The sequence below is a fragment of the Podarcis filfolensis genome (assembly GCF_964270895.1).
Source record: "Podarcis filfolensis genome assembly, chromosome: 9".
Classification (NCBI taxonomy): Eukaryota; Metazoa; Chordata; class Lepidosauria; order Squamata; family Lacertidae; genus Podarcis; species Podarcis filfolensis.
This window is the reverse complement of record NC_139610.1, coordinates 38,248,233-38,267,418: the sequence shown is the minus strand read 5'-3', so window position 1 is coordinate 38,267,418 and position 19,186 is coordinate 38,248,233. Positions and strand designations below refer to the sequence as shown.

The window sequence follows — 19,186 nt, the reverse complement described above, 5'->3', positions numbered from 1 at the left end:
CCATTTATCTCCCCGCCCCCCCGCCCATGCACCCAGCAGGTTCTCCTTGCTTACCAAGCTCTGGGAAGGAGATGTGAGGGCTTTGGCACGCTATAAGAACTCCCTTCGCCTTTTCTGGAAGCATCCCAGAGGCTGTCAAGGAAAGCGCTGTCTTGCTTACTGGGCTCTGGGAAGGTGGCAAGAGGACTCTGCTAGTTCACCTTTGCACAAGGACCCTAGAACCAGACCCTTGCGTAAGTGGCGGACCAACTGTATATGTCAATAGTTTTAGGTTTTGTATGTAAAGTCTAAACTGCTTCAGAAGGCATCAGCAGCAAGAGTAAGGTAAAGGTAAAGGACCCTTGGACGGTTAAGTCCAGTCAAAGGCGACTATGGGGTGTGGCGCTCATCTTGCTTTCAGGCTAAAGGAGATGGCATTAGTTCACAGACAGCTTTCCGGGTCATGTGGCCAGCATGACTAAACGGCTTCTGGAGCAATGGAACACCATGACGGAGTGCACGGAAACACCGTTTACCTTTCCGCCACAGTGCTACCTATTTATCTACTTGCACTAGTGTGCTTTCGAACTGCTAGGTTGGCAGGAGCTGGGACAGAGCAACGGGAGCTCACTCCATCTCACACAGGCCAACCTTCTGATCGGCAAGCCCAAGTGGCTCAGTGGTTAGACCACAGTGCCACCCACATCCCTAGTGAGGGTACATAAAGGCAGAAAGTGGAGGCTATGCAGCAAGATCTTTTAAGGCGTTGGTTCTGGTGGGAGGGTGGGAGGGAAACTATATGGGCCAGCTAATCATAAGATAAATAATTTCAAAGCAGAATTGCATTTCCAACATGCCATTGCCTATTACAAGCCATTAAATGTCACTCATTTTGAAAAAGAGTGATGTGTCAGTTTTGGTCATGGTTGCCCACTTTGTGCTTTCTGCCTGACCTTTTTCTTGTAAAAGAAGAAAGGAAGGAGCAGTATTTTTGTGAACAAGTGATGACATCCCCAAAACCAGCCTGCACAGCTTTATGATAAAAGTGATGCTCACATCTACAGGATGTAACTGTTGTATGAGGAAAGCAGAAATCAATTTGTAAACAAACAAGCTGCTTAAGCGGCCTCTCTGTTTTTGCAGCCGTAGCTTAATTTAGCATTTCTGTTGCAATTGCAAATCTGTGCAAAAAGTAGAAATGCATCGCAAACTATTTATTGCAGCAGCTATCACAGTACTCCTGCATACCAATACTTCAAGGGGGGGGGGCGATAACCTTTGGCTCTCCAGATGGTGTCAGACTTGCAACTCCCATCAGCCTCAGCCAGGATAGCCAGTGGTCAGGAATGATGGGAGTTCTAGTTCAGCAACATCTGGAGGGCCACAGATTAGCTGCTTATTAAAGAAAACTTTAATAAAAAGTATTTTTTAAAAACCTCCCCTAGACGGCAAACAGTAATAATGATGGCAATTATGCAGAGAGGTCAACACCATAGGAAATGAGGCAACAACTGTGACTGGTGTAAACATTTGGTGAAATTGTATCCTAATATATTGGACTCCTGGGGCCAAAATGATTGGTTGGCACGACTCCACAGAAAACAATGTAAATTTGGCTTTAAAGAGTCTTGTAAAGTCGGAGTCCCAACACCAACATAAGTCCCTAGCGAATCAGCCATGAACACACACACACACACGGAGTTACTTTCTAAGGATTGTAAAAGTGTAAGCAGAATTTTCTTATGTGGTTTCAGTGTTAATTTGCTGTGAGTAATGTTGACAAGAATAGAATCGTAGAGTTGGAAAGAGCCTTCAAGATCATCCAGCCCAGTCTCCACACAAGAAACCCACAACATTCCTGAGAGGCGGCCATCTTGGCTCTGTTTAGAAACTTGTTTGTTTAGGTCTCCACTTTTGTTCACTTGTGTGTTTAATATGAATTGGTTTCTCACCTGCTCTTCACCATTAGGGACCCAAAGCAGGCTTGTGTGAAGTGCTTCCCGAACTCTAACTTAGGTGTCAAAAACCAGGATGCATTAGCCTATGACAGACTGACTTCATGAAGGTGTCAGATGCACCTATATTGGGAGGGAATTCCACAACTTGGCTTCTCGGCCTTATTCATAGAAGCCAACTCCTGGGGGTTGAGGTCCCTTTGTGTCCCCCCAATAATATATTTGAGGTCCCCCCCAAAATTGACATGAATTACCGTTCAAATGGTGTTGCATGTGCCAAGTCTTGTGATGATTATGCGGGACAGGGCTTACCTTCCCCCCAATTTATATTCAAGTTGACATCCCTGCCCTTATTTATGTTCCATCTTAAGCACCAAGAGAGAGCCCTGATAGATCAAGGGTCTAGCTAATCCAGTATCCTATTTCCAAGGTTGCCAGTCAGATGCTGCCAGGCTCACAAAGTGGGGCCTGAGGGCAGCAGCCCTTTCTCATCATTTGCTCCCCACAGACAGATATGCAAGAACACAGTGCAAGACCTGGTCTCCATTAATTTCTCTTCTCTTTAAGCAAGGGTTGAAGAACCTCTGGCCTGTGGGTCTCGTCAAGTCTGCCAGTCTTGCCCATTTGGCATGCAAAGGCATTTTGGACAAGCAACACCCACCTCCCCATCACGTCTAAATTGGTTTGTGATGTAAGTGGGATGTTAAACAATTTGGATGAGGAGATCTGGGATGTTTTGTAATTGCTGCAAGTTGCAGGTCATGTGCATATTGAAAAAGAGTCATAAGTTAAAAGCAACGTTCGATTTATCAGCTAAATAATACAGAGGGCCTGATTGCTTACTGCAGCTTAAGAGCTGTGGTTTTGTTTACATCCGGTGCAAAAAACAACTCACCAAGCACGGATTTGGAACCAAGCAGTTCTCAGTGCAGCCTAGCAGAAAGCAGGATGTCTGTAAATAGGCATAAGGTAAGCTAAGCTTGTATTTTGGTTTTTTGCTGAAGGGAATTGTGCTGCGCTTTCTTTGAGGAGGTAGGATGTGAAAAGATGTTGCATAGAGACCAGTGATGTTAGGCGGTGTCTTTAGAAAGCAGAACCAAAAAACAGCCTTTGGTGGTTTATGTTTGGAGAAGCTCAGATTCTGAAAGATAGCTGTGTTCACACATTGCTTTTGAATTGGGTAAAGGTAAAGCGACCCCTGACCATTCGGTCCAATCGTGACCGACTCTGGGGTTGCAGCACTCATCTCGCTTTATTGGCTGAGAGAGCCGGCGTACAGCTTCTGGGTCATGTGGCCAGCACGACTAAGCTGCTTCTGGCAAACCAGAGCAGCGCACAGAAACGCCGTTTACCTTCCCGCCAGAGCGGTACCTATTTATCTACTTGCACTTGACGTACTTTTAAACTGCTAGGTTGGCAGGAGCAGGGACCGAGCAACGGGAGCTCACCCCATCACGAGGATTTGAACCGCCGACCTTCTGATCAGCAAGCCCTAGGCTCTGTGGTTTAACCCACAGCGCCACCCGGGTCCCATTTTTGAATTGGGTACATTCACATTAAAATATGTTGCCCTCATCCATACTTTAAGCTAAACTAGCAAGGCATGCTGCTGTTGAGTGTGATCAGTGTTTCGAAATATACCTGAGCAGCTGCAGTATGTAAAATGGTAGGTTGCATACTTCTTAGGACCAATCTAGGGGTGAGGTGGAGGAGCCTGTAAATGTGTGCTCATAGAATCACAGAGTTGCAAAGGACCTTAACCTACTGGAGGATCTGCAGGCACCTAAAGATTTGGAGCTGATTCCATCCTGACAAGGTCCAATTGGAAAACTAAGATCCAAACTATGTATATGACTGCAACATACAAGTAAAGTGCATGCCCCCCCCCAAGAATTTGGGGAACTGTAGTTTGTTGTGGGTGCAGGGAATTGTAGCTCTGTGAGGGGTAAACTGCAGTTCCCAGGATTCTGTGGGGGAAGTTGTGTGCTTTACATGTGTGGTGTTCAAAGATTACCATTTAGCATATCTGGGTTTTGTTTTTAAATAGCAACCCCAAATAGGGGGATCAGTGCAGTGGATCAAGATTGCAATGGGCACCTGGTGGCAAGGGAACTTTTCTTTCCAAACTGAATAGCAGCTTTTGGGAGGGTGCTTTTCACTGAGACTACAGCACCCGGGGGGGGGTTTAGAATAACCCCCCCTTCCCATATGTGATGTAGTCCTCATCCCTATGGGGTTCCCCTATGGTTACTGTTTAAGTAACAACAACAAAATATTGTCTAGTTGGCCCCAACATTAGGGGAACAAAATCAAGAATATTATTTGTCAGGGACCAAAAAATGGGGTCTGTCTTTGGTAAATATCTGGGAGTGCATTGGTGTTTTGTTTTTAAATCACAGTACTTCTGTGGGGCACCACAAGTTTCATACCAAACATATACAAACCTTGCCCTTTAAATCAGGCCTAGGTAATCTAGAGGCAGGCATTTGCAAAACAGAGAGCAAACTTCTATCATGGTTTTGACTTTCACCCGTGAGGCAGTGTGTCAGCATGCTGTGCAATAAATTAACATTTTTAGAGAATATAAGTTTTCTTAGGGTTTTGTTTTGTTACTGTAATCTGCCTATATATTGTGTATTACAATTGCTATTCTCCTTACTTGCTTTAGCCATGTGGCTTTTCCCACCAGAAAGTAGGAATTCAGCTCTTAGAGTGCCCCCTGCTGGATAATTTGCAGAACACATGCCCAGGGATTCCGAGCTTGAAACTTAAATGGAAAAACAATATTGCATATAACCCATACATTTTGCTTATCAGTTTGCATGGGGTGAAGCCTTTGCAGATGATCCAGGGTGGGTTCAGTCCCGAAGTCACAGTCCAGTGGAGTCCTCAAAGCAACCAATCAATGGTCCATCAAGGAAGAAAGATGAACAGATGTAGAGTCTCTGCCTTGCTGCCCTTTTTCTTGATTGATACATCTGGGTTTGCTCCAGCAAACCCAGCTCAAGCAGCTCTCTGCTTGACGAGGGATGATCCTCACCTGCCCTGAGCTTAATCCAGCTGAGTGACTACAAACCTCCTCCCAGACCTAACAAGCCCCATGATCTCCACCTGGTCCACTAACGAGCTGGGCTGTGTTTCCTTGCCTGCCTCAAACTCCTAGAACACCTCCTGCTGTTCCTAACACCTCAGAGCCCGCAGTGTCTGCAGAGATGGGACTACCTCTGGTTCGGATGAAGTGCCACCTTCCCCTGATGTCCTGTGAGTACCTCCTAAGCCCCCAACCTCCCCTTCCCTATCTTCAGCCTGTCCTGATGTGTACTAATCAGAGCTACTCACCTCGCTGGGATCCTCTTCCCCTTTCTTGGGTTGCTGCCAGTTTATGGCAGCCAGCAGGCCTAGTACCTGAAGCCAGATCCCTGTAGAACATGCCCAGTTTGTGTACATGACTAAGCCATAAATTGTGAAAGATGTGTGTATATATTTGAATATGCCCTTATGTGTTGCTTGGCTTTAATTGGACAGGGCAAGTGGTCACAGCTGGATTCAAGACACCATCATGGTGTGTGGCAGTGGCTGTACCAGTTTTCAATCTTTCTTTGTGGTGCAAGGAGCTTTTCTGAGAGGGGCAGAGGGAGGCAAGCAAGGTGGACATAGACACTGGCCAGGACCTTTCCTTGTGTCCCTCACTCATGGCTAGAGTATAGTTCTCCAAGTCTGTCCTTAGACCAAATGATGCCCTAGGAAAGGAGTCTCTTTGATTCTTCCTCCATTTTTTTTTAAATTGGATTTTTTTTTAGGCTAACTGGGAATACAAGTAACTCACAACTTAGGTGCATTCAGCTTTATGTGCTTGGCAATTTTTTAATTATTATTTAAAGGTGCAGGTGTCCAGGAAAAAAAGAGAGACTTTGGCAATCCCACCCAACATTGAACCTGATGTGTTTGGGCTCTACGCGATTTTGGCTTTACTTGCTATCCTCTCAGCTGCGCCAGCTGAGAGTCACCTGAACTTTATTTTGAATTTGTAATTCATTTCACAATTATGATTGACGGCTTATATGCATGATTCATCTCTGTCATAGTGTAAATTTGCATGTACCGATCTGATTGGTTAAATTCGCACCATATGTTTGAATGGACATTGGAGTTACACGTTTCCCCCCATGAACAGTTAAAAAGGTCAGCATTGGCCACTGAAACAATTTGTTGTAGCTGTATAAAACTGGCCCTATATGCCCCAACTGGAATTGAACTATCAAAAATGGAAGAATGGCTACATATGTACCATAGGTTTACAGCTCTCGACTTCCCACCAAAGAAGCCTAAGAACCGTCGTTTGGTAAGCGTTCTGGGAATTATAGTTCTGCAGTGGGTAAACTACAATTCCCAGGATTCTTGTCATGTGCTTTAAATGTGGTGTGTGTGTGCAGCCACTTACCTGTAGCTGGAGAGAGGGGGTGATACCCAGCATCAGTTATTGTCCCAAAGGACCCATGGAAATTATTGGTTAATCTGAACATGATTCAGTTGGCTCAGTTTTTAAAGTGTCAGATTAGTTAATAACATCATTTACAACTGTTGCTTGTCTTGCTCAAGCTAATAAGAGGAGCAAGATGGCTGCTCTCCCAAACTGTGATATCTATATGTGGTCTACGGCCACAGGAAACAGTTCCCCCCATTTTTATGTGTGTGTCATCTTCGTGACTTCAAAGAGCCAGGAGAAGCTGATGACTTCTGCTTTAGTGTGTTTAGCAGTCCATTTACCTTCCATCCCTCATTGTTCCCTTTCACAACCTAATAAGGGGAAAATGGCGGTGTAAATAAATAACAAAAAGAGAGGTTCCACAATCGGGCCTGTTATGGTTGTAATGCTCCCTTGAAAGGAAGCTGTCTGGGATGTGAATGGGGCAGCTCCTGGCAGGCAGGAGCAAGGGAATTAAATGACTTGGCATTGGGCAGTGGCAGCCAGCAGGGTGCATGTGGCCTAGGGAAGGGACAAATGATGGTTAATCTGGCCCCTTGAAGATCTAATTGAGAGGACATTGTTTAACTCTTTACCCGTAACTAAACTGAAACTTGAAAAGCCTTCGGACACATCTGGCTGCTACCCCACTTCAAAAGCTTAATAGCTAAATAGTGGATCTAAGCCTCGGACAGAAAGCCAAGATTTGACGAAGTGAGCACAATGCACTTTACCCTCTTATGCAGATTAACCATCTTGCAAGGCTATTATGTAGTGGAACTTCGGTGCTGTGTTTTGATATTGGCCGGTATTTTGCAAGATCAGCATCGCTGCAGGGTAATTGAGTTGTGTGGCCTAATGCTAATTGCCCACTTCTGGATTCTTCACTAGATTTGGCGATGGGAGAGAAAGCGTCCTCATGCAGGGCTTCGCAGACTTTATTAAGGGTTCCGCCGGTTGTCCTTTGGCCTTGCTTAGAACCTGTTTTGTCTGTGACACCCTGTGACCTGGAAATCACCCGTCGATTTAACGCTTTGTGTAGCTTTGTTTCTGGGTGCTCACTTCTGACAGGGTGGCGACCTAATCACCAGCTTCCCATGACCTAGTCACCGTATGAGATTTACTGGCTTGGAATCTCATTTCTTGGAAGCTGTACCCAAATAATGGGATATGCATGTGGCGGGGTATGCTCTGTGAAAAGAGTATCTACCTATTGGGCAAGGATTATTTCTACTCGGAAGTTCCACCGGAAAGCCCATGGTTCTTAAATCTTTACTGCAATATTTTTAACCATTTTACATATTTATATATTTAAACATCTTTGGAGACATTTTTAAAAATCTTTTAAATAATGGCTTAAACAAAGCCCATACCTTATGAAATGAGGTTAAGTAGTGTGTGTTGCAATTAACCTTACTCCAAAACAAAAAAGGATCCCCAGGCAGTGTTTCATAGGTTCACAGCAAAGCAGGGTAATTTAGGGTTAAAGGGAAGGTGGCTGTCCACTGTCTAACCTGTATTTAAAGTCAAGAGAAAAACTTTGGTTGCCATCTAAACCACAGCTATAACTGTGCTGGAAACCAATATTCCTTTTAAAGCGTCAATGAATGAAAAGAACAGTGTATAATCAATATAATAAAGTGTATCATTGTGGAACATGGGACAGTCTCCTCAAAAGCTTGTTATATCCCTTTTTGGGGGGAAGAAATTAAAACAGGGTAGAGAAGACCTTTGGCCCTGGACTCTAGCTCCTATCAGCCCCAGCCAGCATTGCCTGGGATAGCTCAGTTGGTAGAGCACGAGACTCTTAATCTCAGGGTCTTGGGTTTGAGCCCCACGTTGGGCAAAAGACTCCTGCATTGCAGGGGGTTGGAATAGATGACTGCCAAGGTCCCTTCCAACTTTACAATTCGGTGATCTCTAGGAATGGCCAGGGATAACAAGAGTTGTGCTCCAACATTTGGAGGGCCGTGTAAGATTATTGAACCGTGGGTGTTTTGTTCTATTAGCATTCTGTAATGGCAAGGCATGATTGTTGCGCACACTAATAGCTGCTATATGCAATGTTTCTCTGTGCTGAGCTGTGGAACCCAACCGAAAAGCTGGAGCTGTGTGTGTACTCAGACCCCTGACATCATTTATTCTCTGTTGAGGGGACAACCCAATCTACCCTTTTGTTTCAGCCCTGGGTCTTCATCACAGAATAACTTTGGGGCACTTATTTCTTCCCAGTGGATTGAGCCAACATTTTGTAGTACGTGTGTGATGTTGAAAGGGCTTGATGAGAGCTTGGTATATGTGCATGACCTTGATGAGAACCTCATCTATGTGTACTTTACCAAACAAGAGCTGTTCCAAGTTTCTGAAGATGTTTACATGGCGAGTGCAAAAAGACTTGTGCCTACATGACTCATGCATAATCTTTGTCAGCTCTTTCTTGCGGTCCTGAAGATCATTCAGAGTTTTGGCTGTCCTAGGTTGAATAGTGCTAGAAGTCAAAAAGAACTTCAGCAATAAAGAAATAGCCAGGGAAGCATTCAATGTATGTTTGAGGGAAGTGCATGGAGTAGCTCCAACCGAACAATTTCATCTGCATCTTTTAAAAGCATTCTATCCTGGACACCTACAAATGCTACTTCGGTAAGAGAATCCGGTGAAGTTTAATTTACACAGTTACCACATTACCCACCTTAATGTATTTGGCGACCATGCTGTCTTCACATCTAAACAGGATGGATATATTACATCTAAGGATACAAACGTGTATAATATGGCAGGCTTTCATGGGCCAATGTTGGTGGGACAGAGGATAAATAAAAAGTTCTGGTTGTATGACAAGTAAAATAAAAATAGCTAGATAGTATGGAGGTAAGACTTATTTCTTACAGCCTCATTTGATCCCCCAAAGAACAAAGACAAAGGGTAAACTATGATGTAAAGTTTATATACAAGAATATAAGGTTTATCTGGAATATTTACAAGGTTTGTTAAAGTAATATTTTACAACTCTTTCAGAATAACCACTACTTATATTACAGTTAGACTAAGGAAAGGTTTAATTTGTGAAGGCAGTAGTACCAAAATAGCACAAAAAGAAACCTTCCTAAAATGTGCATTGAGTCAGTTTAAAACTATTAACAGGTTTGTATAAAATACTGTGTGCAAATGGTTAATATGCCTTTATTGACGCAGTTCCTGCATAAGTAGCACATGTGACAATTGTACTTTCCCTATAGTGAATAAAAATAGGGGACATGTTTATCTTGGGTGAATTGTGGTCCAATATTCAAGGTCAAAATGAAACAGAATGCCCACAATTCAACACGGATTTATAGTGCAATCCTAGGCATGTTTACAGAAGTAAGCCCCACTAAGTACAAACTCCAGGATTGTAACTCTATGCGCAAGCCCACCGAACTCAGAGGACTTAAAGCAATCCTTTTAACTCTGTGTTGAATTGTAGCCCCAAATGGAAAAGTGTCTAAGTGGCAATCCTAGCTCTCCTTTGCCTCAGAAAGTGACTTGACATCGTTGTCAGATTCCCTTTCAAATAGACCAGAAAGTAGCCATATCTGGGCTTTACTATCTTCTGAAGATCTATCACAAGAAAGAAAGGGCAACATCATTTCATGGAGCCCTTTTCGCACCGCATCAAAACTGAACCTGACCAACTGGACTTGATGATTAACAAAACTAACGTGTAATATAACCTATACAGAAACGTTAGCCGCATTGAAGGACTGTTCAAAATGGAAAAAACCAAAACAAAAGATTAAAAAAATTAAAGTCACATTTTGCACCGATGCAAATAGCTAGCTCTAAGCAAGATACTTTAATACAATCATAAAAAGTATTCATGTTTTTGTGTTTTTTTTGTAATGAGAGTTTTACTATATGTACAAAATTGGGGAGGGGAGGTTCCCCTTTCCTCTCCCTTCTCCCCCACCCCAAAGAAAGAAAGAAACGACGTTTTGTCTCCCACGCCTGCTGTGCTTTGCAGTGGAAGCCAGGAGGTGCAAGGCGCTTGGAAGAACTTGAGGCTGGTGACTAGACAGGGCCAAAGGTGGCAAGCAACTAGCACTGCAGTTTGCGAATGCTGCGCGAGAACCTCTTGAATGCTCGCTGACCTTTTTGCCATCGCTTGACGGAGGTGATCACCAGCTCGCCAGCCATCCGCTGTCCCATCACTAAGTAGGGTGCGTTTATATCGTTCATCTCGTCGCAGGTACACTGCAGGCCACCTTTGAGCCAAAGCACCGTTTTCTTCAGATCCCTTTCTGTCACCCCATTCAGCTTGTAGATGGTTTTGCTCTTTGTTTCCGGAGTGATCTTGGTGTCCCCATTGATGTAGGCGATCTCCTTCACTTTTATCTTCAGGGCTAATAGGGATAACGGGGAGCGGGGAGGGGGGCACGTTGAAAGGAAGAAAGAGAGCGAGAGAGCGAGGTTTTTCCCATTAGTGCAGATAAAGAGAACCTGGGGAGGGAGGTCTTCTATTGCTAATTAAACTGTCAGGGGCTGACAGAACGGACAGCAGGTGGCTCCATTTCTAAAGCCACCAAGGGCATGCAAGTCATTTCAGTTTGAATCAACCTTGGGGTGTGTTTCTTTCTTTCTTTCTCTTTTAAACAAAACTTTTCTAAGTGGGCCTTTTTTCTCCAGCTTTTCTCTCTCTCTCTTTCTCTCTCGTTTGCAAACACAGGAGGAGGGGGTGGGGAAACCAAGCCCCCCATTTTTGTACATTAATTATGCATTAAGGTTTCAACTTGGCACAATGTCTTCTCACCAAAGCTGCTGGGGTGTGTGGGGAGGAGAGGCCTACGATTCATAGGGAATCTGATCGCGACTGTTGCCGAGATCTCGAGGCTTAATTTACGAGGTTAGAAAGATTCTTAGGTGAACCTGTAAGGAACCGACATTGCTTGCATGCTGTATGCAAAAGAAGAGGCCAAAGAGGAGGAGAATTGGTTTAACAGCTGCATTTGATTTGGAAAAATAACTGGAAGGAGGCAGGAAGAACACAAGGCTCATTAAGAAACCTACACAGCATGCTTCACACACACACACAAAAAAGCCACCAAGAAAATGTTTATCTGAATATCTCATACTGGATGTGCCACATGAAAACTTAAAAGACTAGTTACACAAGCAGTAAGTCATTGTCTTTGCAATTCCCTTCTGATAAGAATATTATCCCTGTAAATTCCGCCACAAATACTTTCCCAGCTCTAATCTGATAAAATTATAGCATGTGTTTATAATAATAAACTTTATTTCTATGCCAACTATTTTCTCATACGTTATCTGCCGCACTCAAGAGGCCTTTCCAATTACCAGCCCAGAAATGTTTATGTCTTGTAGGGATATGCCACCCATCTCACCCCGGGACTGCCATTCTCAATCTGCATCCGCCAAAGCAGTTCATGGCATGCTGGGTTTTCTGAAGAAACTTTGAAAAAAGAACAACTCTGGAATGCAAAGGCTTTGCCATGACTCTTGGGGATGAACGTTAAGATCTGTAAAGCACTTTGCATGTCAGAAATGCCATAAAGACCAGGTGGTTTGGAGGACGAACCTCAGCCCCCTCTCACATCTTTGCAGCTTTCTCACCGCCCAATAATCCAAGTCAGGAGAAATCCCTTTCTGACTTCGTTCCCATCAGACTGGGTGCTCAGCATTCCCTCCCTCCCTCTCCATGAGAAGATGGGAACTGGAGAGGATAAAGCCTGATGCTCTCAGATTCACAGCAGGACAGGAGTTCAGCCTCCCCTCCCATTCACCCCCTCCCCCTGCAGAAGGATCAGAAGGGAAACAGAATGGAGCCAAGGTCCTCAGCACAGCTCTGCTGCCTGGGTCTACTTTGAAAGGCTCCCAGTTGCATCCATCCATGAGTATCGGTGTAGCACACAAGCAACGGTCAGCAAAGTATATGCAGAATATACTTTAAAATTTTATGTTGCCTTTGGTACACATGGTAGAGAATGCCATGCATATCTACAAAAGATGCTGTGATGCTCCAGCATTACTGCAGATGATTTTTAAAATACACAAATATTTTATGTGTTGTTGCTGTGATCTGTCATATTCAACGATGACCAGGCTATGGGACCTAGGGTGGGACTATACAGATGAAGATGCAACAATAGTTCGATGAAGGTAGAAGCCATAGAAAATCAATCTGATCTCTACTGACTGCCATGGGACAGTATATTATGCAAAATGTAAAAGAAGTGGAGGAGGAGGAGCTTCTACCTTAATAGGGGCCCCACTACTTTCTTCCACATAAGAGAATGTCTGCCAGTTGCTCCTATGCAGGGAAGGAGGAAAATGAGGCACGTGGTAGGGATAGATCTATCCACTGCTGCTGATGCTGAGTGCTTGGCTCCTACCAATAGGGACCTCATGCAGTTTGTCTTCCTCCATAGCTTTCAATAACAGATGCTGACACTACACAGGTACTATAAGCCACACTGACATTCACCTTGTTAATAAGAAGCGAAACTTCTTTGCCATGTTTATTCAGAGGCAGAACTCTAAACAACTTGGAAGCCTGCTATCCTATTGGCACTACTTATCCTAACCGGCTTTGATTGTCCCATTGCTAATACCAATGCCTGAATCTACTTGATTCTGAAGAAAGCTAAATGCCGGTTCTGTATGTGTCTTGCAAAACTGCTTGGTTATCATGGCAGACAGTACGACAACTCTTCCCCATTTTTAATTAGAGTGACTGTAAACAACAACAACTTACCAAAGTCATTTTTGCAGAGGTTTTCCACAATTTCATTGTCATCCTCATTCTTGCTTTTGCAGGCATCGCAAACTTTTGGTGCTAGAATGAAATATATTTAAAGAAAGAAAAGAAATCTTCAGCAGAGATGTTCAAATGAGAACAGCAGGTGGCGTTTGGAAACAAAGTATGCTCCTTATATATCTATATATATACAGCTGTGGCCGCCAGATTCTGCCTTATTCTTGAACCAGTTCCATAAATCAGCTCCCAAACCCATAAAGTTGTGATCCAGCGCTGGATATCTGGCGAGTAAGCCACACTGAACACAGTGGGACTTACTTCCAAGCAAAGCAATACATAGGGTTGCTCTGCACATCAGCTGCGTTGAACCAACTTTAAGGCAAGAGGGAAGACCCTGTGAAATACAAAGGAAAAAACAGCAGAAAGCAAGATGTATAGCCCTCAATGCCTTCGTCAGAAGCTACAGGGACAGCTTATAGTGTACTCTGAGCTTAAAAGAGTAAAAGCATTTTGTTTTAGTTTGGAAATAATAATAGCTGAAAGAAAACTAAACAGTCATGCTAAAGAAATATCTTGCAAATTCAGTGGAAAGGCTCAATGGGATATTGAAAAGGCAATGGATGTGAAGGAGATTAAAGCTTTCTCTCTCTCCCCCCCCCCCCAACCATCCTTAGGCTCTCCCAGGAGGAAAAGAAATCAATGCCTTGATGGGGGGCATTGAGTGGAGGAAAGGAGAGTGACAATACAATACACAAGGTTTCCCTGATGGGTTTGCTTCAGAAATCTGCCCTCTTCTTTTCTCTCCTTTATTTAAAAACTTGGGAAAGTGTCACCCTCCCTCCCTCTCTCTCTTTCCCCCCACCTAGCTAATTAAAACCATCTAAACTGTGGCTGAAAGCATTTTATTTATTTATTTAAAATGAGAAGACATGACTTTGACACTCTTTGCATTTGATTCCTTTATCAACAAATTTATTTAGTATGTTCCCTCTCCATATTCTTATCAGTAGGGGTGGGTGAGAGAAACCATCAATTAAACAAAATGCAAACCTCCACAACAGTTTAAAACAATGCTAGCCAGTTTAAATAGGACAACCTGAGCAACAGGACATCCAACTAAGTCATATTTAGATTGCAATCAATGAGCTTACTTAAGCCTGTTTCAATGGGTTTGCTCTGAGCATGGGCTAATGGGTTGAATATGATGTTTGATATTACAGTTACAGAGTACTGTGACTAACACAACTTGTGAGTAAGCCCACTCTCATTAAATGAAATTTACTTCCATGCGAACATGGACTGGACTACTAAGAATGCACTGAAGTTCATCAGGTCTAAGACTGTAATCCTATAAGCATGCTTACTATGCGATTTATGGGACTTTCTCTGAATGAACAAATCTGCAGTCATAGATTTGAAAAAACCTATTTGCACCCTGACAATTACACACTAAACATACTATAAGCTTAACAGTGGAATTCTATACCCACTTACCTGGGAGCAAGCCCCACTGAACTCAAAGTCATTTATTTCTGAGTATACATATTTAAGATCCCACTGTAAGTCTCAATGAATTCAGCTTGGCTTCATTCTTATTAACTGTGCTTAGGACTGCACTGAACATTTCAGACCTTGGAAAATTGTAAACCTGTGGCGTTCGCTTTGTTAAACTGTAGTTTTCTGGAGTAAGGGGCATCCACTGAATCATTGTTTGGTGCTGTGATGGTCTGAAAACATATCTGAGGTTCTGGAGTGATTAAAGCATATCTATAGTTGGACCCTGGATGTTGAAAAGTAACAGTTCCATTGTACTATAGGAGGCTCTGATTCTTCCCTTCCAAAAAAGATGCCATTTATTAAAGCTGAGATATTTGATAAGAAGAGGGTTTTTATTATGTGGCTTTGCTACGTTTGATACCTTATTCCTTTAAAAAAAGGGGAGGCAAGCAATTCACTCCTAAACATTCTTATCCATCCAGGGGAGTCTACTGACTTCAATGGCACTAGCTTTGGGGTAAGTGTCTTCAGGTTGGCAGCTTAAGCCTGCAATCTGATTCATGCTCATCTGGGCGAAAACCCAAATCAACGCACTGCGATTTGTCCCCAAGTAAGTCAGGCTGCTTGGTTGCAGTCCCTGGGCACATTCACTTCGGAGTAACGCCACTGAACTCAACGGGATTACTTCCAATTATGCACTTCAAGGGGTAGCCAATCCTTCCCTCCCAGAGAGACTTTCGAAGCATTCTTCTGCACGGTTATTCACTCAGTAAGTCCCCCTGCTTTCAGTGGCGCTTATCCCCTAGGAAATGTGACGAGGAGCCCATTGGAAATGCCCACGATCGCCGTTGGGAATCTGCTTCCCGCAGGCGTGCCTAGTGCGCGCTCCCCATCGAGCAAGCTCCGTCCTTGCGCTCGCCCTGCTCGCAATGCTGGTGCCCGCAGGCGCCCTCTTACCTTCTCTGGGAGTCGGCAGGACGTGCTCGCTGCTGGCCGGCGGGATGCACAGGTCGTTGTCCTGCGGGAAGCGGCTACAGTCCAGCATGTCCGGCCACGGGAAGCCGAAGGCGGACATGACGGGCGCGCAGCTGTCCTTGACTTGCTCGCACAGCGAGTGGCAGGGCTGGATGGTCTCGTCCAGGTCGTCGATGCAGACGGGCGCGAAGAGCGAGCAGAGGAACTTCCGCGTGTCCGGGTGGCACTGCTTCTGCACCAGCGGGATCCAGGCGCCCGCTTGCTCCAGCACCTCCTGCATGGTCTCGTGGCCCAGCAGGTTGGGCAGCCGCATGTTGGGGTACTCGATGCCCCGGCACAGCTGCAGCGACGTCGGGATGGGCTTGCAGTTGGAGCGCTTGTAGGAGAACTCGGGCTGCCCGAACAGGAAGAGACCCCGCGCCGAGCCGATGCAAGGCGTGGCGAGCGCCAGCAGGCACAGGAAAAGGGCGCGACGCTGCATCGCGGGTCCGGGGAGAGGAATCTGGAGGCTGTAGGGATGGGCCTGCTTTCAAAAGGGTCCGCTCTTCTGGGGATCCAAGAGGGTATCCCAAGGCTGCAAAAAGGCAGAAAGAAAGAGAGAGAGGGGGGTGCAGAGGAGGGAAGAGCGCGCGCGCAATGCTCAGCTTCCCGCAGGCTGCATGCAGCTTTTGCAAAGCGCTCCTTTCCCCGCGCCGACGGCCACACTGACCCCAGACGCGAAGCGCAGCGGAGCTTTCTGGCAGTTTTCTTATGCAAATCGAGAGGGGCCCGTTGGGCGGAGCCGTCTGACAATCTGCCGGCAGGGATTGGCCGCGACTAGCTGGGGGGGTTCGTTCACCCCCCCCATGGTCTCTCCCCTCGTGGTTGATCTTTCTGGCGAGAAAACTCGCAGAAAATGTTTCGGGATGCGCGGGCGCGCGCGCGCGTTTTAACTAGGGCGAGCTGAACTGGTTTCAAGAAGCGGAATGGCAAATGCACTCCCTAAGATAAACTGTTTCAGTGGAAAATCTGAAAAGTTTATTTTTAAAAAACAACAACAACCATCACCGTTACCTAAAAGTAATTTGCAGTATGTGAATCACCTGCTTCCATTATTCAGCCACTATCTGGAAGGAACCTAAATTGGAGGCTGTTATTACTACATCCTAGAGCAGCACATTCTGCAGTTTAACTATGTGGCCTGTGAAGAAGTATCTCTTTTTGTCTGCCCAGAATCCTCCAATATTTAACTTCATGGGATGACTTGGTTTCTAGTATTACTAGAAAGGCAGGAAAGCACATTCCCCCAATTTTCCCACACCATGACATAAAGGTGTTTTCCTTTCCAGCAGATTTTTATATTTCTCCCAAAATCTATACAGGTTCTTCCTCAGGATATGGTTCATAAAACTTTTATAAATTTTTGCCTTCCCATACCAAAGGCATGCATGCGTAGCTTGAATTCTTTACATTTGCTTAGTGCATGCGTAAACACTTGTGGTCTAAACCACAGAGCCTAGGGCTTGCCAATCACAAGGTCGGCGGTTCGAATACCCGAGACAGGGTGAGCTCCCGTTGTTTGGTCCCTGCTCCTGCCAACCTAGCAGTTTGAAAGCACGTCAAAGTGCAAGGAAGGTAAACGGCATTTCCGTGCGCTGCTCTGGATCGCCAGAAGCGGCTTAGTCATGCTGGCCACATGACCCGGAAGCTGAACGCCGGCTCCCTCGGCTAATAAAGCGAGATGAGCGCTGCAACCCCAGAGTCGGCCACGACTGAACCTAATGGTCAGGGGTCCCTTTACCTTTACCTAAGCAACAAACAAGTTGCCAGATCAATTTTGCATCTCTCTTTCTCCCTTTCTGTTTCCTGCTAAATCTCTCTGGTTCTCTTTTTCTCACAACAATGAAGATAAATAGACCAAGCTAAGGGTTAAGTTGAGGGCACCTGCCCTTTAACATATTTGCCCCTTTGCAGAGATACCAAGGAGGGTTTGATATCAAATGACATTTTCTGGTGAAGGGATTTCACAAGTTCGGCTTTATTAGGATGGCTTCAAGATTTCTTTTTTCTTGCTTCCATGAAATGATTCTAAGAATAGGATTAGATTTGCACAAGGCTCCAGTTTCCCTTTTTAAAACTGGTATTGCGTTTCAGCCTTTCTAAGTGAAATCGTGTTTCAGGACCATCAGTTTTAAAGAATAGGATAGGAGCAATAGCACACCAGTATATAAAGCTTTTCTAAAAGGTAGCTTAGCTTTAGACCAGAAGGACCATTCATATTGCTCAAAGGTTCCTGTGTGCACAGATGAGGACACTGTGTTTGGTACTATGCAGAATGTTTGAAAATAAATGTGCTGTTATATATGTCTGACTTTTAGTAGTGGGCTCATACAAAATAACTAACATATGCAAAAGGCATAATGCCAGCTCCCACAGGTCATGGAGTTGGAATTACAAATACCCTTATTCTGTTCCAGATGTGATTAGTGCTGTAATAGGACAGCATGACCCACAAACTGGCTTTTTGGGAATAAACTGTACAGACTGCATCCAAGGGCTGCCTTCCCCTAGCCCAACCGGTGGTCCATAATGCCATCTCTTCTAGGATCCCCCCTCCCATCTCTACCTCACTATTTCACATGAGAAAGGGAACTGGTGACAGCAGTTCTGTGAGGTAATAAATGTTTTATATTGCCCATGAAACATATTTCTAAAGCCAAATATGAACACCCCTCACCCCCAAATACATGTGAGCTTCTTACCTTACAGAATTGTCACCACATTCCTGTATACAATGGCACCTTGTTTGTCAAACTTAATCCGTTCTGGGAGTCCATTCGACTTCTGGAACCATTTGAAAACCAAGACGCGGTTTCTGATTGGCTGCAGGAGCTTCCTGCACCCTAGCGGAAGTCATGGAAGCTGCGTCGGAAGTTTGGCATCCAAAAAACGTTCACAAACCGGAACACTTACTTCTGGGTTTATGGCATTCAAGAGCCAATTTGTTCGGGAGCCAGGCCGTTCAACAATCAAGGTACCACTGTACTGTGGAGTATCACATAACAGATCATAGAGTAGACAAAAGAGAGTGGAACACCAACCTGGATGGCTTTCAAAGAGGATTAGATAAATTCATGGAGGATAAGTCTATTGATGTCTACTTGCCAAGATGGTTATGCTATGTCTTCGTAGTCAGAGGCAGTAACACTTCTGAATACCAGTTCTTAAAAACTGCCGGAGGGGAGAATGCTGTGGCATTCGGGTCCTGCTAGTGGGTTTCCCACAGGCATCTGGCTGAAACCTGTGAAAACAGGCTGCTGGACTAGTTGGGCCATTGGCCTGATTCAGCTGTCCTTCTTGTGTTCTTATGCTCAGATCCACACCATACATTAAAAGCACATTCAACGCACATGACTTCTCCCAAAGCATCCTGGGAAGCTTGTTAAGGGTGTTGGAAACTGTAACTCGGGGGGGGGGGCGGTGTGGGACCACAGGATTGGGTTGAGAGCCCAGAGAGCAGCAACATGGATGCCACAGGTATCCATATTGTATGACAAGATGGAAAGGGCTTGTGAAGAGAAG

At 44.8% G+C, this 19,186-nt stretch overlaps 2 protein-coding genes across 3 annotated transcripts in view; one reads left to right on the top strand and one right to left on the bottom strand.

Annotated features, from left to right (window-relative positions):
* TLR2 (toll like receptor 2) overlaps positions 1-19,186 on the top strand; it is a 96,483-nt gene that overhangs the window by 13,773 nt on the left and 63,524 nt on the right. Inside the window, exons 1-2 of one of the 2 annotated variants that reach the window (XR_014552147.1) lie at positions 2,462-2,903; positions 4,752-5,195. The gene's annotated coding sequence lies outside the window, so the exon portion shown is untranslated. Of the gene's footprint in view, positions 1-2,461; positions 2,904-4,751; positions 5,196-19,186 lie in introns of those variants that run through there. The other variant, XR_014552146.1, reaches the window with a different exon arrangement.
* On the bottom strand, positions 9,325-16,384 carry SFRP2 (secreted frizzled related protein 2). The gene is made up of 3 exons (XM_083572105.1): positions 15,608-16,384; positions 13,151-13,231; positions 9,325-10,778 (listed from the first exon to the last, which is right to left on the bottom strand). Exons 1-3 carry the CDS (start codon positions 16,104-16,106, stop codon positions 10,474-10,476), a joined length of 885 nt encoding a protein of 294 aa, XP_083428231.1. The 5' UTR covers positions 16,107-16,384; the 3' UTR covers positions 9,325-10,473.